Source organism: Parasteatoda tepidariorum, chromosome X2 (assembly GCF_043381705.1).
Source record: "Parasteatoda tepidariorum isolate YZ-2023 chromosome X2, CAS_Ptep_4.0, whole genome shotgun sequence".
Classification (NCBI taxonomy): Eukaryota; Metazoa; Arthropoda; class Arachnida; order Araneae; family Theridiidae; genus Parasteatoda; species Parasteatoda tepidariorum.
In genome coordinates, this window is record NC_092215.1 from 7718903 (window position 1) to 7745406 (window position 26504).

Consider the following 26504-nt stretch of genomic DNA (forward strand, 5'->3'; position numbering starts at 1 on the left):
GTCAAGGAACGATCAAAGCTCCAGTTGAATTTTAAGTAGTCTGGTTAGAATTAAAATGGTCGGAACTTTAATTAACAATAAACTCAATTTTACGATAAAACGCTGTTTGCATTCATCACGAAACACTTTTTGTTTTTTGATTTATGTTTCAAGAGTTACTACTTAAGCGATAGAACCATGATAGCTAAAGCAAGCTCTAACGATATTTAGGATTTATTCAATTCTTTCATTCAACTGCCACTTTACTGACTTCGAAGTAAATTGACCAAAAAGCTATAAAACATAATTTAATCCTCCTTTAGTACATAGTTTATTATGGAAAAATGAAAAAAAAAGTGGAAAATAATTGCCTATTAATTAAAAGAAAAAGAAATTAATGAACCCATTATTAAAAGAATTGTAAAAATCTTGACACTTCTAAAAAAAAAAAACGAGATTGAATATTGAATGAGAAAAGTAAAACAATTTTTTTAGCAAAAAAATTTAACACACAGAGTTTTTATAACAAAACATTTATTTTATCGTTTCTGGTTTCAATTATAGATACAAACACACATCAAGAGAGGGAAATACACTGTACACCAGTTTTATTTTTCATTTATCAAAAACAAAAAAGCAAAATACAGATTTTAAATCAGCAATTACTATTAAGAGCATTAAATATTTTTCTAATAATCACTTAAGAAGTTAAAGCCATAATAAATCTTGTTTAGTATTTACGTTTTATAACATGAAATAGAAAAAATAAATACTGAAATATCATGATTTTTCTGTATTCTATTAAGATATTTTAATAATATATAATGATTTGGTTGTTGTTCTCGTGACCATATAACATAATGATTTGGTAAGATTCTAGAATACATTTATGTTAAGTATCAAACATTACAAAAAGTATAGAAACCTGAAATTCATCTAAATTCAAAATTTTCATTACCCAAAAGAAATGACTATTTTCTTAATAACATTAGTATAATGTAATGCATGCATTTCTACTTTTCAATTTTTTATATTGAATCAATGGAATGTTGTGTTGTCTAAATTTGATGACTAATTTGTTTTTTTTTTCCATAACTAATATTTATGAAAAACTTAACACATTTATTTTCTTAAATAATGTTATTTAATGTTGTTAAGGAGCGTTAGATAAAAGAAAATTAAATTATGAGATACGAAGTAAAACAATACATTATTTATCCTTTTAAAACAAAATTTAGAGAAAAACTCATACGTTAAAAAATTTTCCAACTTAAATATTTACAAAAAAAAAAAAATCACATAAGTTAATTAATGCAAAAATATTAATACAGTCAATTCTAAAGATGAAAGAAACAGTTTGTGCTAGATTAAAAAAAAAGCAACTGAAAACTTATAGGAAGAAAATATAGTTTTAATCATCTAAAATTTAAAACATTTGGAGGAAGACTTAGATCTTATAGCATTTGATATTTTTGAATGAGAAAAACATCCAAAACAACCTCAATTATTAAAAGTAAAGAATTCAAAATATATTTAACAAAAAAATATTTTGAAACAAGGATAGAAAATAATCTTTTCATATCATCAAGAAAAGTGATTGGAATGACATGAAATACTGCTTTAAAATGACACTATGTTATTTTGTAAGAATCAATAGTCCATAAAATATTTGGAAATGAAAAATTTCATAATCTGAAAAAATTTTTGAGTGTAATCTATTTAAAAATCAAAAATGTCATTAGAAAAAATAAATAAATTAAAAGATCTTGAGCACAAGAAATTAAACAATTTTATTTTTTAAGTAACCATAGAGGAAAAATAGAGAGTGAGCCAAAATTTTTTTTCTTCAAAAATATATTCATAAATTACCATATATCAAAAAAAAAGTGTATGTTTTCAAGATTCTTCAGCAATTAAAAAAATTTATTATTCTAATATTCAAATTCACATACATTCTATTTTTTTTAAAGAATTGAAACTAATACTTATATAAATGTAACAAAAACTTAAATCCTGATATAATAATAATAATAAAAAAATCCTGTCTACTTTTCTGCATATAAGACATTTGGACTGCCAATATGGCTCGCAAATTAATATTTATAGCTTTTAACTTTGCTATAAAGATTAAAAATATATTCAGAACATTCAACAGTTTAATTTTTTAGGGGTTATCTTAAAAATAAATAAAGAGTGCAATATTTTATTTATATAAAAAGCTGACAGAAATGAACTCATTCTGACAGAGGGAAGAAATTTACATATTTAACTGTTTATAGAAATTTCTTTAAATGCAATTTGTACACATCAATAGATTTTTAATATAGCCTTTTTCTTGTAGTATCTTGGGTCCTTTGAAATGCCATTACACCACCAATTATACACACACATATACCAAGAAGAGCACATACAATGATGAGAAAAAGTTTTGTTCCAGACATGGGAGGTGGTGGATCATCAACGTGATCTGTGTAAAAAGAAAAATATATCGATATAAACAAGGCTCCTAAACAAAAAAGGAGAATTTTTTCCCTGGCTTTTCCAGGTTTATATAAATTTCCAGGATTTTTTTAAAAAAGAAAAGAATTTTTTTTTAGCAGTACAAAACCCTTGAAATCAAATAATAAATAAAAATATACAAATAATTTGCGTTTAATTTTAAGCTAAATTGCATTTTATTAACATAAGAACACTTTTGAAAGAACACAAAAGCAATAAACAAATAAAAGGATTAAAAAAAATAATCATGGGAAAGAGAAGCACCAATAAGATTATAAAACCTAATTGAGCAAAACTAATTAAAAAAAATAATAATAAAAAAATATTTTTTTTTAAGAATAATTATCAAACCATCCTAAAAAGAAACTAGAAATATACAAACAATCCATACATAATTAAATTTAAATTGAATAGAAATAACTAAAAAATAGTAATGTTTTTTATCAACAAACAAACAAAGCCAAAACAGACGATAAAAACGATATAAATTATATCTTTTGCTATGAAAAAAAAAACAAACTAGATAACCTAAAGTTTGAAACAAAACTGCAAGATAACAGAAAATAAAGGGAAAACTTAGTAAACAATAAAATAAAAGTACTACTTTTCAACAACAAAGTCACGCTAAAGAAATAATTAAAAAAAACAGCAAATAAATATATAATACAAATACATGTTTTTAAACAAAATTAAATCATACTCAGTGCGACGATTAACGTTTTTAAGAATCGAAGAAAAGAAGAACATAAAAATGCAATTACAGTTAGACTTCTATTTAACGAACTTTCATTTTGCAAATTTCTCTATTTTGCAATTTTTTTCGAGGAACCAAGAACATTTTGAAAATTTCTTCATAAAATAATTTCCAAATAGCGAAGTGAATTTTCCATTTAATAAGCTTTTCCTTTAGATCCTTTTCCTATTTCCCAAAATAGTTATGGGGGAAATGACCTTGGATTGTTTATCGCAGCTACTTTACTTTTAGAGAAAGCAGTAACACCCCTTTCCCTTTTTGTTTGCATTTCATACATGAATCCACACCAAAAATCAATTTATGAGAAAGCATAACAGAAATTTCTAAAGCATGAAACTATGATGTTACAGATCCTAATAAATTCCATACTACTAAATTCCATAAATACCGATTCATCGCAAAAAGAAACTAATAAATATATAAGAATTCACATTAAATTGAAGTTAAGCCAAATTATAGTTAACTAAATAGAATAAAATTCTAACAAACTAAATATTTATTAAAATATCCAAATTAAGGATTAAAAAACAAAACAAAATACAAATAAAAATAAAAACAAAACAAAATATAAAACAAAATTAAGGATTAAAAAACACAATATGCATAACACATTCATAATCAAACATAAACAAACTTTAAAATACAAGGAAAACTAATTAATCAAATTAAATAAAAACAAAATTAGAACTACCAAACAGAAACGAGAGTTAACAAAACCACTAACATAAATATTAAAACCCGGGACAAGCCAGGGTATAATGAAATCCATTGAATTTTAAAACAATCTATATCTTAAAAATAATGAATCAGAATTAGTTTAATATGCATAAAATTAATTTATGATGAATAATAATTTTAAAAAGAAGTAATGGATTCAGAAATGTATTACTTGTAAAAAGACAAAACATGTAATATGCTTCATAAAATAATCATCTGCTTTTGGTAACAAATAATCCTATGCTTATATTAATAAAAAATCTCATGCTTTTATTTCTTTAAAAAAGCAGACAATTTCTAAATAATGTGAACCCCCATCGGGCAAAATTTGCAGATACCAAACTTCTGAGGCGTCAGAATTTATTTAATTAAACTATATTGTTTCTTCCAATAGATATCAAATTAATACAGCACATGATAAAAATAAGTTTTGTTCATAACAACAAATGTATTATATGAAAATAGAGAGCAGTAATAGTTAAAATAAATCAAGGAAAATGAAAATTGAGAAACAAAAATGGATTTAAAAAAAATCCTAACATGCCAAAAACAAAAAGCTAATAACACCAGTTCAGACTAATAAAAAGAGTCTTGTAATAGTTTTTAAAATAACAAAATTATACCTCAATACTCTTAAGGTAGATGTTTCATAATCCGAAATAGACACCCAATTGCCAATTCTTATCTCCAGAAACACTTAAGAATAATCTTGAAGATACACCTAATATCCATTAGTCAGGCAAAAAATCTGATTTTTATACTCTACTCTGCAAGCGCAAATTTACAAATTGAAAAAAGTAGAATGAAATCTTGTAATTAGATGTCAAATTCCCTGACTTTTTCTCCAAACTTTATTTTGCCTGACTTTCCTGATATGTACGAGCCCTGTATAAACTATGTTGTCAAAGTTAATAAAAAAGGAAGAGCTTCTCACAAATTTTTATCAATTTTATAGAATTTTTTTCATTCACATAAAACTTGCTCATTATCCAAAATTGTTCATAACAGAAAAATGTAGCACTGGACCAGAACATAAGCGAAACATGAGTTATTTTCATAAATTGTATAAGTAAGAAGTAAAATTTTTTGAAGGAAGTAAAAAATTTAAGAAAAAAATGTGAAAGGAATTACTAGACATAATGAAAAAGTACAAATTTACCTCTAGGAGGTGCAAAAAATGCAGCAGCAGGGGCAATATTTGAACGATCTTCATCCTCCTGAAACAAAGCAGTGCACAAATGTAACACTCATGATAAATACATTGAAATCAGAAACTTTTATTTCTACTGACCTGACAGTTTAAAAAGTTAATTAATTAATAACAAAATATTTACATTAATAAAAAAGTTTTTTTTTCAAACTAAATTCAACAATGTGATTGAAATTTCACAATTGTTAATTTTTTATTGTTGACTATAAAAGAAAGAAATTGCTTTGCAATGAAGTAGACTGTTTCAAAACATAAAAATACAGTTTAAACACTTTGAAATAAAATGTTTTATTTAAGAATAAAATATAAGAATATCCCTTTAATTGTAACATTTTTACATTTATATTTTCATTTGTTATAATCTCTAAATTCTTAAAAAAAAATAGAGGATCAAATTAATATTTCCACATAAGTAATAAAAAGCCGTAATCTTTTTTTGGGGGGGGGGGGGGGNGGGGGGGGGGGGGGTGGATCCGTCTAAGAGCTTCCTGGAATTAGTTTAACATTCAGCATCAATTTATTAAAACTAAAATTGGTACAGAGAGAGCCACTTGCTCATTTTTCTAGAAATGACCATTATACCTAAATTTATAGCTATATAAATAGAGAATATATATATAAATATGGAAAAAAATAGACAGGTTAACTACAAATGGAAAATGAAATTACTTTTTCATCTGGAATCTCCAACTCAAATAAACGAATGGAAATAACATCATGGTTATCTGAAAAATTTAAGGCAAGATATTTATTTTTAAATTCACATAATTTAACAATAGTTTGGTAAATCAATTCAAAATATTTCAAATAGCTAATTAAATTTTCAAAAAAAAGGAGAAAAAAACAGTAGTACCAAAACATTCTATTTTAGAATTTTGTTAAATTACACTCTTACTGGCTATATAATATAATACATCAAAATTTGAAATTAAGTGAAAAAAATTTTTGAAAAAAAAAAAAAAAAAAAAAAAAACAAACACTTAAGAAAATCTGTAAATAATAAAAAGCAAGCATGTTTTATTGCTTTAATTTTTTAAATTATTACTCTGTAATTTAATTACAAAGATTCAAATTTTTATGAGATTTGCATCAAGAATTTTCATTTATGGCATATTTTGAGTTTATGGAGGAGTTTTTTTCCTCCAGTTTTATAATTTTAGTTTAGGGGTCCTATTGTCCGGTATAAAATATTTACTTTTTGAAATTTTGCTTTTGATATTGCACCTTTTGCAGCTCAGTTTTTCCATACTGTTACAATTTTCTCAAAGTTGTTGTAGTATTTAATGCAATACAGTTTCTAAAAGAAAATTAGCATTGTCTTTTCTTTTTTTATAAGAAGAATAGAGTCAACTATCTCATGAGTAGATATTAAGGGAAGCTTTGTAAACTACTAAAAAATTACTTGGGCAAGAGACATTCTTTTATATTTAAAATCTCCAAAAGTCTTTATTAGTCTAATGTAGTGTATGCTATGGTTCACAGGGAGACATTGTTTTAATTAGCATTAATGACAAATAAATTAATAATTAGTTTATATAAACAATTATATTACAACAATATACAATTATGTATACAAAGTTCGTTTATTTTTTCATAATTTATGAAAAATCTTGCATATACCTCGGTTAAGAAGCCTTTGAAAAAAATTAAAAAAAGGACACATTACTTAGTTTAGGTTGCAATTGTCATGTTTTTCACAAAAACAAATGTATAAAGCACAAAAAAAAATTAAACCACCTTGAATAACTTTTGATCAATGATTGGATCTTAAAATTCTAGGACTCAATCTTGATGGTTTGAAGAAGTTACCTCAACTATGCTAATTAATCGGTGCAGACCATATTTTAAGTAACGAAATCAGGCCCAAAAACATGCTTTCACTGAATAAACTTAACTTTTTTCCCAACGGATTTGGATTTCGGAGCCCCAAAATATAGAGGGTAGAGCAATCCGGGAAATATGGTCACTATAGTTTGGTTAGGAGAGATATCCAAAGTTTGAACCCCTTATGTCAATTTTACTTCTTCATACATCACCATATCTCAAGAACATTTTCAACAAAATGAATTAATTTAGCAAAATTATAAAATTTGTTAATCCAAAGATAATTCCAAGCAAAAAATAAATTTCAGTAAATATTTATTACCTTTTATCTTATTAAATAATAGTAAAAAAAAAAAAACATTTGAGCAAAATCGGTAGAATAGTTCCTGAGAAATTTGTAAAATGACTTGTATATTTGCACCTTACAATTCCAAATTTTTTCAACTATTCTTTAATAAAATTATAAATATTTATTAAAATTTATTTTTTTGTATAGAATTATCTTTGGATAAAGGAATTTTATTATTGTGTGCAAAAATTTTCAATTCGTTTAATACAATCTCGAGATATGACAAAATATGCAAAAAATAAAATTAACATTAAGGGGTCCAAACTTTGGATTGCTCTTCTGACCAAACTATGGAGACCATATTTTCCAAATTTTGGCAACCCTTTACGTCTTGAGGGTCAGACACCTAAAACCGTTGAAAAATAGATACGTTTATTCAGAGAACGTATGTATTTGCCAGATCTTGTAACTTTAAATATTGTCTGCACTAATTATTTAATATATTAGAGGTCACCCTATTGAATGAGTCCTGGATAAACCTTGTATTGAATCCTAGAAAGTGAAGATCCGATAATTAGATCAAAAGTTATTCAGGGTGGTCCATTCTTTCTGGTGTACAGTGTGCAAAATAAAAAACAGAACAGCTGTAAAATTTTTGCTCATGATTGAATTACTGTTTAAGATTGAAATTCTGGTTTAATTCTAAGGAAATTTATTTATTTTAGTGATTTTTTTTGCCCATTAGAACATGTTTTTTATTCTTATCGACTCTTTAGTCACCAAAAGCTAACTTACCAGATAAATCCCCAGTAGTAGCTGATGCTCCAAAAAAGTAGCCAGTGGGAAGTCTCACACCTTTTACAGTAAAACATTCTTGCCAAGCATTTTTACCCTCAATATCAGTAGACACCTAAAAATAGAACACAAGCAATTCACTTTAAGATAAAATTTGAGAGAGAAAATGCACAAAATTATTCTTTACAATCTTTTATACTATTTTTTTTCTTTTACATGGAGAGGTTAAAGGGATAAGAGCTCGCATTAACTTAATTGCATCAAATGTGGCTATTTCATATTTTAGCGAACACATCGAAACATAGTATCGCCTTGAAGGCTAGAAAAAGGAAAAACATCATTATGTACATAGCAGTCAAAGACTGGGGTGCTGATGTGGTTACACTCAGAACTTCTTATAACACCCTCATTGGGCCTGTTCTTGAATTTGGGTTTCTAGTCTACTATTGCGCTTCTGACACTAATTTGAAAAAATTAATACAAGTCCAGCAAAGTGCTGCCCGCAATATAACAGGACTCAAGCTCAGTTGTCCATCAGATATTCTTCTCTTTGAGGCCAATTTACAGCCTCTGCAACTCAGAAGACAGGCTAACCTTGTTAATTATTACAGAAGCTCTGCAGCTATGGTAAACTGAATAACACGTCAAAGTACCTAAATTGATGGAAGTACAACCAAATACTAAAGAAAAACAGTCTTTCAGTCAAGTGACATCCCAACAACTTTTGCATCAGAAAGATGTAGAACCTCATTATCTCCAATTCTACATGTCCTTCCGAAGAGCTTCCTGGTGACTACTTCTACCTTAATTTCACAGATAAAAAAAAAGACTTCACCCCAGATCAACTCAAGCGATTGGTTTTGGAAGTCATTAATAACATTCCTAAGCTAGATATTAAGATATATACTGATAGTAGTAAAATTGAAGACTCAGCAGGAAGTGGAATTTGCATTGTAACACCTCAAAACAGAATTTCTCTTTTTCAACCTAACCCCAACTTTTGGAGTCTTCAAAAGTGAACTCTTAGCATTTGAGGTTGGACTTGAGATTGAAGAGAACAAATTTAAAGTTGTATGGATCTTGACGGTTCTTAAAGACCGTTTAAATATTGCTAACCGCACAAGTATTTCCATCTATAAGAAACAAAAAAACCATTTTGCAATATCACGAAATACACCTGCATTGTGTGCCATCAAATGTGGATATTTATGGCAACGAAATAGCAGACTCACTTGCCAAAGAAGGTTGCTGTCAACAGACTTCTAATATCACAAAATTAGCATTTATGGAACTTCATTCCATCAAAAAAATCTGCAGTTAAAGCAGACTGGCTACTTCCCCCAAAACAACTGGTATACGGCAACAGAACCTGGATTCTCTCTTTCTTTTTCAGGAGACAGATCTACTCAAGCTTGCCTATCGGGCCTTACTAGCAGTCACCTGTAGTGTCAAGTGTAGTGTAAAATTCTCTGCTAGAGTGAAAACTTTTCTCCATTGTAATAAATGCCAGCTTCATCAGGCCACTCCCAAACATATCTTGGACTCAGCAAAAAAAAATCTACTTGTATTCTGTTCTACTTGTTCTATGCTATTGTCATCGACATGATTAAAGTCAACAGTTTATTTGATCTGGTCTAATGCACACAGACCAGGTAAGAGATAGGAAGAAGATAAGCTGATTAAACAATATTTGCTACAAAAAAAAGGGATTATGATCACAAATAAGAGATTCATAAATCACCAACTGCTTCACAATTTTGGAATCTTGGACATAAATGTAATAAAGATAATGCTAAAATCTTCTACTTATATCTCATCAAATACTCTTAAGTCTTGTTTTATTCATATAATAGTCGATTCTTTAGTAAATGACCTTTGTTCTGCTCTCCCCTTCTATCACACAAAAGATTTATTCTGTCCTGAGTTGCCTCTTTTTTCAGTATTTTACTTCCATGTTTACGGTGCAACAACTACCCATATGACAGTTGGACGAATTGTAAACCCCTCTGTAAAATTAAAATGAATTTTTTTTTAATTTTCAAACGTCATTTATAAAATAATTGTCTGCATACAACATGTTTCTAAGGCAGAAATATATTCCAACAAGAAATCTCTTTTTATTCTCACATAGTTATTCTACATCCAGCTTACATAAAATATGATTCATACAGAGTAAAAAAAAAAAATTAGTAAACAGATAAACTTTTTGGAATTTAAAATTAAAACTTGACTCTACGAAAAATAAAAAAAAGGTAAAACTTAAAAGGAAAGCTTTTCAAACTTTCTACTCCGAGAAAGTGACTTGAAACTATTTGCAGCATTATATGCTTTCATATCAAAACTATGGTAATTGCAAGTATTGGAAGGATATGAACATGAAAATTAAAATCTGAAGAACAAAATAATTTATTAAAATATTGCTTTACTATAATGGAGATAAACTTGCTTGCTTTCAGAAAATAAAATTAGTTTATGAAAGAAAAGTTTAGATTAGATAAGTTTTCAAGTGTTTAAGACTTCAATAAAGCTAAATTGATATCTTAAACAATAAAGGGATAATAAAATATTAAAAAAAATTTAAGATTTAACATGTCTATGCTTCATTCATATTGATGATTCAAATAGTTAAACAAAATACATTTCATTTTCAATAAAATTAAGCAAACTGAAGGAAAAGTAATTTAAATTACTATTGAACAAAAAAGAGCATATTTTAAACAAAGATATGATAGAAAATGAAAATTAACTTTTCTAACAAGATGAGCTTAAAATTTTAGAATGTTTTGAAAATTAATAAAACAAATATATGAAGAAAACACTAACAGTGAGAACTTCTTTTTCATATCGAATAGATAAATGAGTGTCATGATCAGAGTTGCGAAATTTTGCATCACAGCCAGCAAGTTCAGTGTGAGTCCCATCTCTGTCATGGTCATAATGTAATGTACCATTGTTCACCGTGGCTGATATATAAGGATGTCCATGCTACAAAAAACAACAACAATTTTTTTACAATATATATTAACCTCAGAGTCCGAAAAACAATTTCTCACACAAAATGAAAATTAATTTCAGAATTATGAAGAAAAAATATAATGTTTACAATTACATGATTTTAGAAAAAAAGAAAAAACTTAAAGAAAATAAAAATAAAAATGTTAATCAGAGAAAAAAGTGTGAAGATAAATATAAAAACCTCATAAATCTAAATCAGACGATTTACAAACAGGGCTGAAAGAAACCTGTTATTTATTTAATTATTTTGAAAGCCCAACTCAGGTGGGTTTATATTTTTTTTTTTGTATATAACATAGTATATTATTAGTACAATTTTATTACATAGTATTTAATTTTATGACTAAAACTACAACAGCATACAGTATTAATATTGGAAAATAAGTTAAACACAAATTTTGTTTTAAAAAGCTAACAAACAAATTAAATTATTATACTGCTTCATTTAATTTTTTTACAAGATGAGATAAGCCCAGGGTTGCCACAGAAAAAAATGAACAATATAGTTGCGTTTAGTAGCCTAAAGCATGAAAATAGTTGCCTAAATAAGAACAAAAACATGACTAAAATTTCATTAAATGGCTTAATAGTCATATACCATGATCCATTAGTCAAGTTCGTGGCAAATATGATAATTTTTATGTAAACATTAGAGTTCTAGCACTAAATTTTTCTATAAAAAAAGTAGTATATTTGCAGGAAATTAAATACTTTGAATTAGTAGAAATCAATCAAAAAAACATTTTATCATCATCATTTCATTCATCAGTTTAACGAAGAATTGATTTTCCAAATATATCTATACATATATTGTGAAAAGTGATTATTCAAATTTGAAATTCATGCATCATAATATCATATTAAAAATTGGGTTTTTAAAATCATGTAGAGTTTCGTAGCAATAACTGTTGAAAAGGCGATTGAGAAACAAAATAGATTCACAATGGAATCCGAGCAAATTGAGCGCATTAAAAAGTGATGACTCAAATTTGCAATTAAAATTTCTTTTATTTTCTAAGAAGAAAAAATTCAGTATGTTCAGAAGTTATCGCTGGTTATGAACCCAATTTAAGCTAAAAAAAAAACTTCGCTAGGAGAAACGAAAAGTTAAAAATAGTTGCTTTTTTAGTCTTCTCAGGCATAAAAAATTGCCATAGTCGCCTCAGGTTAAACATAGTTGCAAATAGTCGTCTGTGGCAACCTTGTAAGCCGAAAATGTTTCTTAATTTCAATTTATTAATTGAATCTCATTTCGACTCTGTATTAAAGTATTTCAAAAATGCATTAAAAATTTTTTGCTCAGCATTTTAGCATGTCATCAAGATTATTTGCTTAAAAATGATCAAATAATTTGAGAAAAATATTTAAAAATGTTTGAAATTATAGAAATAATAACAGTAAAAAAAAAGGTTGGCAACCAAAATCCTTTTTTGTGTGATTTCTTTAGAAAACCCACTTAAATATGCTGATTAAATTGCAGCATAGCGTTTGAAAGCAAGTGGCATTCAGTTTCTGATATTATGGGAAACCAAACTTGATGTTTAGCTTTTATAATCTTTATTTTATTTATTCTAGATTATTGTCTAACCAAAAATTATCTAATCAGGGACACATGTTTGTTTTTAATACAAAAACAAAAATAAATGAATTTCTATTTGAAGAGGCTGGCAAAACTTCAAAGCTGTTTTAGTTTTGTTTTTGGAATCATTATAGACATTACACATTTCCTGGCTTTTTAATTTACTTTAATTCTTAAATTTATATTCGTATTAATCATATTTAATGCCTTTCTAAACAGATAAAACAATTTAATACTTATTATTTATTTAGTCCTTTCCTTTCTCAATATATATAAGGGCTAAAATTTTGTATTCAATTTAGATACATTATGAATTATTATTCAAGGTTATACAACAGATTATCAAAATCCACTTTTAATCTTCCTTTCTTTAATTTGCTTTAATTTTTACATAAAAATGTTGTTAAGTTTGAATTTAATAATAATGATCTTTGTGGAGTTAATTTGTGTATCGAATAATTAAAAAATTGATGACTTTTAGCAGTGTTTTCAATCAACTCCAATAATGGATCCCACCCAGTATTACAAAGCTGAAGATGCTTAATAAACACTTTTTAATTAACTTAACTTAAATAACTCAATTTTATCAGGTCACAATAGTTTTCTTAACTCTCATGACTCTAAAAATCTATTATTTTATAATAATTATTCCTGAATTTCGACTTTTTCATGTGGAAACATTCTAAATCTGCTGAAATCAAATGCATGGAAAATAAAGTTAATATTATTTTAAATCATTGTTTGGTTTTCCTTTAACCCAAATTTTTTCTGCATGCTTTTGTAAAATCTTAAAAAATAGTGAAGTAATCTTAATCGGCAATGTCTATAAAAATTAAATTGAATTTATTCAGAGTGGATTTTAACATCCTTCTACACAAGATTGAGAATGAGAAAAGTACAGTCTAAAAATACCTATCAACTCAAACCATGAAAAAACGAATAAAAAAGCAAGTGAAAATATTTTGCACAAAAAGAAAGCTCTCAAATTGTTTACAAACTTATTTAAAGGTTATTTTACTGTATGTATAAATTCACAATTTAACAAAGTACTACGGTCTGTACATTAATCGTAGCCCTTGAATATATATTTTTGGAATAAAATAATCATAAAGTAAACAACAAAATAATGTAGAAATATTGAGAAAAAATAGACATTTAACAAAGAATTTCTTTTATTATTTTTTCTCTGCAAATTTTTTAATATTTGTATACAAATATTCTGATCAGCAATTTATGAATCACCAATTCAGCAAATTTTTTTTACCTAAATGAAAAAAATGAGTAATTTTTACTTTTTATATTTTTTTAGACTATGCATTGAGGGAAATTTTCTTCTAGAGTTTAAAAAGTCGGAAGTATCACATGCCTGTCCTACAACAAATTCATTATTACTAAACATGCACTATAACAAACTTTAATCATAAACAATTTCCCTCATAGAGCAGGAATATATATAAAAAAAGTAGTATGTACTAAGGACTCCTAGCTAAGCCCTGCTGCCTAGGGCTTTGTTTTCTGGCATGCAGAGAACAAAAAAAAATTCAAGCTGTACATTGATTTCGCTCTTAATGCAAAGTACAGTGGTTCAGAGTTATCTACATAAATAATACTATGTGGCTGCTATTGCCCCATCATGAAGCATCATCACCATAGTTGGCCAGACAGCCCAATGTGAGCCAATGTCTTCCACTGAATATTTCTCCATAATGACTACCAATTTATCCTTGATCTCCAATTCTTTGCATTAATTGCAAAAAAATCAGACTCCACTGAATCAGCCCATCTCAACCACTTCTTACCTCGCTTTTTAGTTCCAGTGGGTCTAAAAAGCAATATCTTTTTTATTGTATTGTCATTACTTATTTAAATCACGTGGGCCATCCAATTAATTCCATTTATTTTTATGTATTAAATAATATCAGCTCGTTTATAAATCTTGTACAGTTCAAAGTTAAATCTCCTTCTCCAGTTATTCTTTGCATTTACAAAACCAAGTATACTGTGCGAAATCTTTATCTAAAATATTGGGATACAATTTCCCTCTAGTTTTGTCATTGTCCAAGCTTCAGAAGCATATGTCAAGACTGGCCTGACAAGAGTTTTGTAAATTAAGAGCTTTGCTTTTCTAGAAAGAAACCTAGATTAAATAAATCTTCTCAGCCCATAGACAACCCTATTTGCCAAATAGACTCGATTTTCTATTTCAGGAGACATTCTGTTACCAATCAGGGATGAGAGTAGTCAGAAAGTAAAAAAGAGGAAATCCAAGAATATATACATATATATAAACAAAAATTTGACAAAAAAAGTAAGATTTTTAAACCATGTGATTATAAATCCCGATATGAGGCTTTTAAATCACGTGAATATGAAGCTCTACATCGAATTTTAAAAAATGTGAAAATACAAATCATGATGCGTAATTTTTAGATCAAGATGCTAGATTTTAAAATCGCGATCTAGATTTTAAAATCGCGCGATATTACAACCGCAAAAACGAATCACGACATTGGATTTGCAGAGTCTGGACTTGGGATTTTTAAAAGGCTTGTTTGAATTGTTCTTTGTTTACACAATATATAAAAATTTACAAGATTAATTGAATGAGCAAATAAATATTTTCACCGCAAATCCACCTCTATTTTTTTTCGCTTTTTTTGTTTGCTGTCACTCCAGAATACAAGAAGCAGCGATGTCTAAATTACGAAAATACGAGCTAGTCCGCCGACGGATAAAAAATACGGAAAATCTTATTTCCTGTGCGTGAAATGGGAGAAAACAGCTAATATAAGTAAACATGCAGAAGGGTTAGCAGTTAGGACGTAGTTTGAATTTTCTATTTTTCTTTGAAAATCATAAATAAATATAATTATCTGACTTCAACGACTGAATTTAAAAAAAAAAAAAAAAACGGGATATTTATAAATAAATAAATAAAAAAAAAACGAAACTTTTAGAGAATCTGAGTTTTTGATAAAAAGGCTGAAATGCGAGAGAAAAAGCGAAAAAAAATCTCATCCCTGTATAAAGGTCAACCAGTTTTATCCCAAGGAAATGATTTTTTAGAGAAACTTCAGAGGGAGGAATGAGGACTTCAATAATTTTGCTCCGTAGAAAATTAAATTCCTCATAAAATATTTTAATTTGTGCAAAAAAAAAAAATTTCAGCGGAAATTAGCGGGAAAAATCTGAGAAAAAGCGGAAATCCGCGAAAGAATCTTATCTCTGACCAATAGTACCACCATGAAGCAATCACTCTCAAATCAGAGATCATTCCTGTTTATTGCAGTTTGGTGCTCTATTAAACTAGCATAAATTTAATTATTAATTTATCACATTTCCTCCCAAGCAAAACTTCTATCCTTAAAAACCACTAACCATGAGCATATAAATGTATTGTATATAAAAGAGCACCTAAATATATATCTGCCAAAAAATTGGTGCATGTTATACAAAAGATTGGCAACCCTGGCTATAAAATACTACATTAAGCAGATAAAAAATAATTAAAATAATAAAAAAGAAAATTAATAAATTTAAAAGTTTTTAACAGACAATTTGCTTAAGAATTCAAAAAACAATAAGATATTTAGGTTAAGTTATAAAAACATAATATTCATACTAAAGTTTAAAATTAAGAAGAAAAAAAAAATAGAGCAACTTACATTGTGAGGACCATTTTGATTGGCATATGTATCCAGGAAAATTCCAAGTCCATGGAAATAATCAATACTCCCAAATACAGGACCTATAAAGGAACAATAGGTTTGAAAAACTTACATTGAGTGTTCCATTTAAATATTAAAAAAGTCAAAGTTATATTCTTAAGATTTAAGTGAGCTGAGGAATGATAAGACCGTTCATAAATCAAAAATAGAGATGCCTTGAATAATGTTTTTTTTCCAATACTGAATATTCAGTCAACCAAATTCTGATCATCAGGTATTAGACTGAATATGCAATCACCAAATAGTTAATTTTAATTAACAATTAGGTTAGTACATAAAAAATCTTGTGTATGACTTTTTCACAAGTTATTATGTTTAAAATATATTAAATCCTTGGCACTATGAAACTTTTCAGTTTCAATTGAAAAATCAAATCAAAAGTAAACATTGGTTTATTTTAATTTGATTTATCACAAAAACAAAACAGGTTTATTTTTGTGCACAACTGAATTTTTTCTTTCATACAAAAAAAAAAATAGTATGATCCTTTATTACAAAAATAAACAAAGTATATTAATAGCTAACCTGCTACAAGTGGCTGTTTAGTGTACCAAATGGCCATTCCATCTCCATACAAATCTTTACCTTTGCCATATATTTTGAAGTGAACTTGAAGTTCCCAATTCTTTACTTTGCAGGGCTATAAAATAAACAAGTTAAAAGGTATATATAGTTATAAAATTGCTTTGAGAAAGCTATTATTAATTTTTATGATAGACATAGAATTTTAAACATGCTTTATTTTAATAATTAACTTATGTTATCATTCTCGTGCAAATTGCTCAGAATTCTTTCCTATTTACTTTTGTTAAGCTTTAATCTGAAATAAAATAGTAGAAGAAATACATGAAGATGAAGTTAATTTTTTTCTTTCTTTTGTTTAAAACTATCTAATTTCTATTTTTTAAATAATTAAATATTTTATTATAGGCTGAATTGCGGCGACATTGTCACAGAACGTTGCAGAGTTTTTGCAGAAAGATTTTTCATTTGGAGAGGGAAAATTTTTGGTTTTCCCTTCTACACATTTTTTGATAAATGCTTTTTTTTCAGCAGAATTTTTTTCAAAGGTTTCTTTCCTGCAGAGCATCAGGGAGGAAAGAAATAATCGTGATTTCTCTACTCTCATTTGGGATTTTAAAAAAAGTCCGTAATCACTGGCTTCAGCTAGAATTTCAAATTAACAATATAAAATAAAAAATTCAGAAATCACAAAAGTTTAAAAGATAGTTCGCTCTAGAAATTATGTTCTTTCTTTAATTTTTTTTCCTTTAAAGAACACCATATTTTACACACACTTATATGAGTATCTCTTTTTTAAAAGAGCCCTATTTGCGAGATTTATGTCGTCGATCTTTATTTTGGATTTACTGAACAGATTTTACGATTTTTAAATTAAGTACAAATTTTAATTTACTATCGTTTAATTTATTTACAAATTTCAATTTTCTATCGTTCAATTTATTTACGAATTTTAATTTGTATAATGAGTTACAAAACTTGAAAGAGGAAATAATTAGTGCATTTTTCTGCATACAAAATGCGAGAAAATGCCTATAATATTAGAATTGAAAAAATATAACTTTTACATCGAAAATCCTTTATAGATTTTTATTCTATACTCTCGTCTGTAAACACAATGTTTCTGTTACTTTAAATTAGTAATTGTTATAATTAAAAGTATCTTAAAGAAAAAGATATTAATTGCAAGGGAAGTTTGTTGCAGGAAGCCCAAAAAAATTTCTGATACAGGGATTATAGATTAATTCAATATTTTAAATATGCTATTAAATTGCACTATAATTTTATGACTCATTTTACGTTTATGACATCTTTTTACAGGTCTTAATCAGCTTCCAATGCTTATCGAGTCAAAGACCTAACCCTGGTTAAATGATATAAATGACACTAAAAATTATTTTTACAAAATTAATAGAAGTCTCCTATTGCTATTAAGCTAATAAACAAATTAATTAAAACATCAATGCATGATTTAAATTTTCAAAAAGCTAACTAAAAAGGAAATAGTTACAATATTTTCGTAATTTCTTACCACATTATTCCAAATAGCACCAGTTTTACTTTGTAAATCTGGGGTTAATCTGATGTAACTATTTGTGATCATAGTGCTTCCAGTAAAATCCCAAAATGGAATGGAAATACCTGAAGCTGTAAAAATTGACATGTATGATAAAAATCAACAAACTACAATAACAAAGTTATTATATCTTAAGTCCTATACAGTAAATTCCTGATTATCCAAGGGTGGATCATCCGCTTTGCAGATCATCCACAATCCACTTTTTTTTTCTCCAAATGTCTAATAATATTATATAGCATTTAGAATTGATAAAAAACTCATTGAGATGGAACTATTTTAAGAACAACATACTAGCAAACATTCAAGTTCCTAGCCCAAGTGTTCATAATTAATCAAATAATAGGTCTACATACAGGGTTATTCATAATTCCCTCCGTGGTTTCGAAGCGTTATAGTAAAAAAAAGAAGACTAATATGCAAAAAAGAAACATATGAAATTATTTCGAAACTATTCTAGTTTTATTTACATACATTACAGGTGTTCCATGTGTGAACCCTTGGTCACACGGCATACATCAGTGTGATAGTCCAGTTCCTGACCGGAGGTAATTATGAATAACCCTGTATATATATTATTGCTTCAAGTGCAATTACCTAAGTAAAAAGGAGCATTGAAAGGGTGAAAATGGTGAGGTAGTCATAAAGAGCAAGACAAGGTGAGTTATGATTTATAGTTGTCAAACTACAAATGCAGAATGAAGTTCAAATTTCAATAAATTGATTCTGCACCAATCAAAGCAGTTTCTTCTCCTGGATCACATTGTTATTCGAAGCAATGATAATGATAGTGATTGCAAGTAAAGAAATCAGAATTGCAGTCAATTGTTTATTTTCAGTTTTCTTATTGATAAGAGTTTCTAAAAATCGTGTATGTAAGTAACTCTTTATAAGAGCTAATTCACTTATTTTGAACATTGTTTTGAGCATTCTTTTTTCAATAGCATATGAACTCCAGAGTTAAAAGTCTGCCTGTGCCTGCTTTATTTTAGCCTCCTGCTCTCCAACACCGAAGAATAAAAAAATTTTGTCAGGCTTTTTCATACAGATATATATATATATATATATATAGCCCTCTTGNGGTCATTCTCACAAAAACAGTCATTTTCATGTCCCCAGTATATTTTATGTTTGTTTTACAGCTTACGAAAAAAAAAATTCAGGGAAAGTGTCCTTCAGAATGCAAGCTCACAAAAGAACAAAAATAAAATTATCAATTTTTATTTTTTATTTATTTTAGGTAATTAAAATATACCAATATGTCATTCCCTCACTTGTCCCCACTGCTGATTTAAAAAAAGATGTTGTTGTTGTTGTTAATTTACGTCGCACTAGAGCTGTGGGCTACTGGCGACGATCTGGGAAACATCCCGGAGGATGATCCGAAGACATGCCATCACAATTCTGATCCTCAACTACAGAATTGTGATGGCATGTCTTCGGATCAAAAAAAGAAAAAAATTGTTTCTGAAATAAAAATTTATTTTTTACAAATTTTTTTAATTTCAGAATACTGAAATATAGAATTCAGAAAATCAATTTTAAATTTAATTTCCAATAAAAATATTAACACAGCACTATTTTAAACTTTGTCCCCAGTGTTTCGCGTCATTCCCTCACAACAATGTTCTTATCACCTGCAATCTTCTTAGAATAAAAATATTTTAATAAAAACTTCAGAAGTTAACAACTGGCATCATAGAACAAAATTGCAGTATGTTTCCATCTTCAACTTAAAGAAGCTTTGCTGTGGAATAAATTTGAATGAATCAAACCAGGTAAAATTTTTTACATTTGTCATTCCCTCATGTCATTTTTTAGAGTAAAATAAAATACAACTTCATCGAGAAAGTGGATAATTATATGTTGCTTTCTTGTATGAATATAATTGTATGTGATTGACTTCAGAAATTAATTAGGCCTAACTGTTATTTTTAAATTTTATTGAATTCGTCATTCCCTCACTAGTGTATAAAGTGAGGGAATGACGCTGAAGTGAGGGAATGATTCAAGATGAGTATATTATTAAATTTTTTTTTGTTCAATCGTGCCAGCCAATTTTATTTCCCAAACCTGTAAAAACTATTAAATATATAAGACTAAATTATAATAAATATTAGATATACTTAGTATGTTATCATTTTCAAACTTTAGGTAGATGTAACTTAGATAAAAACATGTATTAAAATAAAATATCATTCCCTCACTATTAGTGTCATTCCCTCACTTTTTAAATAGTGAAAATAATTAATTTACTTATTAATTAATTTGAAAAATAAATTAAAAAATTAATAAATTAATTTATTAAATTAATTAATTTATTTATTAAATTAATTAATTAATTATTAATTATTATAAATTAATTAATTATAAATTAATTATTTAAAAAATTAATTAATTTAAATATTAAGTATAATTTATAGGATATATACTTTCTTTATAATGCCATTACATATTTCTATTAATATTAAAAGTTTCAGAGCTTTTTATTCACTTTACTTTTTTGGGATTTTATGAACTGAAAAATGACAGTTTTCGTGAGAATGACCCATATATATAAATTTATAACATTCAATTCCGTGGATAGTCTGAAGTTTACTGTATTAATAGCCATTTTACTTTAAATACAATCAAAATTTGCATAGCAATATAACATTATGGTTACAAAATATAAAAGAATAACAATCAGGATATTGATTATAGTGGTAAACTCTATTATATTGACATCTTTACTTCATAACTTGCATGACTTACAATCATAGCTTACATGATGATATGAATATCATGCGACATAAGAACGAATAATATTCTGAGTATTGATTACAAGGGCAATTGTAATTCAAATATATACCCAGAAAATCATAGAATTAAAAAGAAAATTTCTAATACTTGGAACTAAAATATGGACAAAATTAGGTGGCCATGAAAGGGTTGAAACCAGGGTTTGTTGATTTAAATCAAATGATTTTTTAAAAAAAATCATTGATTTAAATCAACTGATTTGCTGCATTAATTAATTTTAGTTAACAAAATTACTTTCTTTCTTGGTTTGTATTCAATTCCAATACATTTGAAATTACATTTTTAAAAATCATTTGATTCTTAAGATTGAAAGTACAGATTTAATGCTGTCTTAATATAGACTTGCATAGCTGTAGAAAGTAATTAACAAACATGAATTTAAAAAAAAATGCAAATAANAATACAGTGTTTTATATTATTGATACTTTTATTATTTTCTTTTCTTAGTTTCAAAATTTATTTTAAATAAATTGCTGCATTAATTAATTTTAGTTAACAAAATTACTTTCTTTCTTGGTTTGTATTCAATTCCAATACATTTGAAACTACATTTTTAAAAATCATTTGATTCTTAAGATTGAAAGTACAGATTGAAGTACACATTTAATGCTCTCTTAATATAGACTTGCATAGCTGTAGAAAGTAATTAACAAACATGAATTTTAAAAAAAATGCAAATAACGTTAATTAAAATTCTACCTCTTGACTGAAAAATCATGGAATTAAAATCTACATTATATTTTATTAGTGGAAAATGTATATTTCTAAAGCTTGAGGTTATATTAAAATGAAATTACCCCAATATGCTAAAAATAGAAAGGAAAAAAAAAGGCTGATGAATTCAAATATTTTTTTCCTAATATAGTGTCATTCTTCCCTTTCAAAGTCTATTTGAAGCAGTAGTTATTAACTGGTAAGTGGAATTTTTTTCTCATAATATGTTTACAGTATCTATGACATTATCAGATTTTCTATAAAGAAACTTTGTTAAAAAAAATACCAATGAGTACATAGATTTTTTTAAAAAATTTTCTCAGCTTAACTTATCTATTTTGATATAGGATTAAAAATGAACATTTTAATATAAAAAATATATAGATTAAATACTTATTTATTTTTTGATCAATGACAACATTTATAAACAAAATCTGTTACATTTATTTTGTTACATTAAGAATCAAGAGAAAAAAAAATCACAATTTTAAATTAAATTTATGGTGTGCTAATTGAAACTTTGTTTTAATGGTTAAAGAACAGAGGCCTGTCCAAGTCAAATTTGCTACCGCTTGGCGGTAGTTTCACAAAATACTTTTTCTTAGAATTTAATTTTTGTGTTGATTTTTTAATATAATTTTTAATTTTCACAAAATAAGTTTACCTCTCAGAAAAATCTAGACAGACCCCTCAAGTATTCTATAAATTCTCTATTTCATCCAGTCTTAAAATTTGAGCCATGCATTTGTTTCAAAATGGTTCCTATTCATTCAAAGCTATGTATTATAATGAAAAATTATTTTAGAAAGTTCGAGTTTCTAAAATAGGGTCAGGTGGGGGAAAGTGGTGGTAAAATCAGGCACTTTTGAAACAAAGCTTAAAATTAAAGATATTAAAGTTTTTGTCTAAAATATTTTTATTGAAAATACTTACATTTGAACATTTTAGAATAAAATTATTGCAGTATTTTTATTTTTAACTGTGTGATATGTTTACAGTAATATATTTAATTAGGCTAGTATATACACCACCACTTTCCCCCATGGTGGGGGAAAGTGGTGGTAGAGCTAAAAAACTCCTCTTTTCATTTATTATTAATACATTTTTATTTAAAAAAAGTATTGTAAATAATTTTTGAGATTGTGAGTAATTTTTATTTTAGTTTAAAAAGCTGGCAACAGTATTGATGCTTTCAAATTACACTGTTTATGTTCTCTGCCATGTGATTGCTTACATGTGATGCTCACAAACTTCCATACAGTACCTAATTGTATTTATTTAACGCTGATATTTTTATATAGACTTCTAGAGGAACATCAGAGGAACACATTCACATAAAAAGGTAAGGAAAATATTAATATTTAAATTATTTATAGTTGATTTTCTAAGGTGGGGTAAAGTGGTGGTATGGTTAGGCTTAATTATGAACTGTATGATATTGTTGTTTTTCTCTCTACAATTATATTTTTTAAATATATTTCTTCAAAGAATTTAGTAATAAAACTATTAAATTCTTTTAATAGTTTTATTACTAAATTCTAATAAAACTTAAAAACTATGTTTATACTTGATGTAAAAGAATTTAATAGTTTTATTACTAAATTCTTTGAAGAAATATATTTAAAAAATATAATTGTAGAGAGAAAAACAACAATATCATACAGTTCATAATTAAGCCTAACCATACCACCACTTTACCCCACCTTAGAAAATCAACTATAAATAATTTAAATATTAATATTTTCCTTACCTTTTTATGTGAATGTGTTCCCCTGATGTTCCTCTAGAAGTCTATATAAAAATATCAGCGTTAAATAAATACAATTAGGTACTGTATGGAAGTTTGTGAGCATCACATGTAAGCAATCACATGGCAGAGAACATAAACAGTGTAATTTGAAAGCATCAATACTGTTGCCGCTTTTTAAACTAAAATAAAAATGACTCACAATCTCAAAAATTATTTACAATACTTTTTTTAAATAAAAATGTATTAATAATAAATGAAAAGAGGAGTTTTTTAATATACCACCACTTTCCCCCATCCCACCACTTTCCCCCACCTGACCCTATTGCTTTAATTTAGTTTTAATATTACTTTAATTTTGATTTAACATTTATAAAGTTTTTTAAATAATAAATTAAAGTTCTTACAATTAATTTGAATAAAAAAAAATCTGATTTATATAAAAAAAATCATGAATCCTGGTTGAAACTAGTTACTAGAGTCAATACTTTACAGGCAGAATTTTTTTTAATTGAGATATTAGGTTGACTTCATTTTATTTAAGGCTGTAGTCTTTTACATTTGATTGAAAAAGAAGAAAAATAACCTCAGTAATAGAACTCAAATTACTGAGACTCATTATTAATGAAAGATATTTTAAAAGAAACTAAATCCCTAGTACCAAGGTCTTTGAAATTTTGCAATTTAATATTCAACATTTTGAAACTTCTGATTTTTAACATTATATAAAAAATATCCAATTATTCTAAAAAATAATTGCTTTCTTGCATACAGGGCTGCCACTGGATGAAAACAAGAAAAATAGTTGCTTTAGTTGCATCATATATGAACAAAAGGCTCCTAAATAGTCTCAAAGATATATAAAATAGTTGCTAACATCATATCCTCCTCTAATATAATTTTTATTATTTGTGCTGTAATAGCATAAAATTCAAGTAACATGCATTTAAATACTCATATTTTAAAAAAAACTTACATTTATTTGTGGATTTTCCAACAATATATTCTTTCACACTACGCATTAAAACAGGGAGTTTTATTTTTATCTGTTACAGAACAGTTGAATTTTCCTTCTCGGTTCTAATTTGCAGCTGCTTAGTTTAGACATTAAAAAAATAAATAAATAAATATTGTAATTTAATTCCGTTTTATTTTGTATATTTTTCATAACTGACACATTTCCAAATTTTAATGCTTATAAAAAAAATTACGATCACAACTCGACAAAACGAATATCACCATGTACCTTATTTTCTATTCTAAATAGCTCTAAAAAAATTCACAACACATTTTGTGTAATTAAAGACAATTTTTCTAATTTTGCTACTTCGTTCGAATTAAAAGAGGGGAAAAAACTTAATCCTCAGAGATATTACATTAGCTTTCTGAAGCAGGAGGAGCATTCACGTAGTGCGAATTCCAATTCCATCAGTCTGATTGGCTAAATATGTCTGTCATGCTTTTGACATCAAACAGTGAGAAATAATAAAGTTAGGATAAAACGAAAGCACGGCAAAAAAAGTGGGGGAAGGGGGAAACTCATGAAGCTATTCTTCATTTTAGTCGCTTTGGCTTAAAAAAGTCGCCGATTTCACACAAATTAGTTGTTTTTACTCATATTTCTACTAAAATAGTCGCCATAAGTGCTATTGCTTCAAAATAGTCGTTTTAGTCACCTTTTTAGTCTCCAATGGCAGCCCTGTACATATTTCTTTTTCAAATTTAGCTTTGTTTCTTAATCTGAAAAATTTTCATGGTCTTTAACTGATGCATGTTTGCATTAAATTGATATATGTTAGACTGCCAAGAAAGAGTTAGAAAACTTGCAGTTTTGAATGTATTTTTTGGTAGTGTTTTATTTAATTAATAGTTAAATAAATAGAACACTAAAGAGAAATCTACACTCAAAAATTAACAAAAATATCAGAAATTTATGGTTTGGGAATGAAGATCTTGTCACTTTTGAGTGAGGTACATTTTAGTAATCAAATGTCAGATTTTCCTCATGCGTAATTCTAAAATTGCTTAGTTTTCAATTATAAACAAAATCCCTTCTTAAAATCTGCAGACAAATGCTGAAAATAACAATGCAGATGCAATTTAGTAAAATCTCATTTATGTTTGATTAATTTCATGACAATGATAATAATATGGAGTGTTTTTAAATCAATGGATGGTAGTTACTTTTACATTTTTCAAGTTAATAATTTACTGATTTTTATTAACTATCTTAAGAGACAAAAACAACAAAAAAAAGAAAAATCCTTTTCTCTTCAGCATTTTTACTCAACATTATGCACATATTCATAAACTGCAAGGTACCTATAACAAATAATACCTAACTAAACTATCAGTGTTTTTCAGAAATCATAGCAACTTACCTTGATAAGGTTTTACAACAGAATGTTCACGCTTAAAGTAATCATTAGTATTCCAAACAGCTAGGGATTTTCTGACATTTATAAAAAATAAAACAAGACTAAAACATAGAATTTCCCACAAATGTCTCATAACGCCGGCTAAAATTGACAGATGAAGGAACAGAGTTTTAGCAAGAAAATATTTTTTTACAAAAATGATTGGTTCAAAGCACTAGTTTGAGAAAATAGAAATAATAGATCAAATTTTACGATTTAGAATTATATATTTACAAATTAAACAGATTTCACAATAACAATTACAAATCTCACTATTTGGGTGTTTGAAATATCGCTTTTAACTGTCTATTTCTGCCCAATGAAAATGTTCTCTAAA

General features: G+C 26.9%; 1 protein-coding gene across 1 annotated transcript; it reads right to left on the reverse strand.

Moving 5' to 3' along the window:
• Positions 1-496: 496 nt before the first annotated feature.
• On the reverse strand, positions 497-26482 carry LOC107452984 (vesicular integral-membrane protein VIP36). Its single transcript, XM_043047835.2, has 9 exons — positions 26132-26482; positions 18443-18558; positions 16915-17029; positions 16327-16409; positions 10891-11052; positions 8068-8182; positions 5829-5884; positions 5109-5166; positions 497-2446 (listed from the first exon to the last, which is right to left on the reverse strand). The coding sequence occupies exons 1-9, from the start codon at positions 26259-26261 to the stop codon at positions 2298-2300; spliced, it is 984 nt and encodes a 327-aa protein (XP_042903769.1). The 5' UTR covers positions 26262-26482; the 3' UTR covers positions 497-2297.
• Between the last annotated feature and the right edge of the window lie 22 nt (positions 26483-26504).

Bases quoted from the DNA above. Each gene is read 5' to 3' on its own strand.
- LOC107452984 (XM_043047835.2), bottom strand. From the start codon at position 26,261: ATGAGACATTTGTGGGAAATTCTATGTTTTAGTCTTGTTTTATTTTTT. The intron at 5,885-8,067 runs GTAAGTTAGCTT...TAAATTTTTCAG, and splicing joins TACTACTGGGGATTTATCTG to ATAACCATGATGTTATTTCC. The intron at 5,167-5,828 runs GTAATTTCATTT...GCTTTGTTTCAG, and splicing joins TGGAGATTCCAGATGAAAAA to GAGGATGAAGATCGTTCAAA.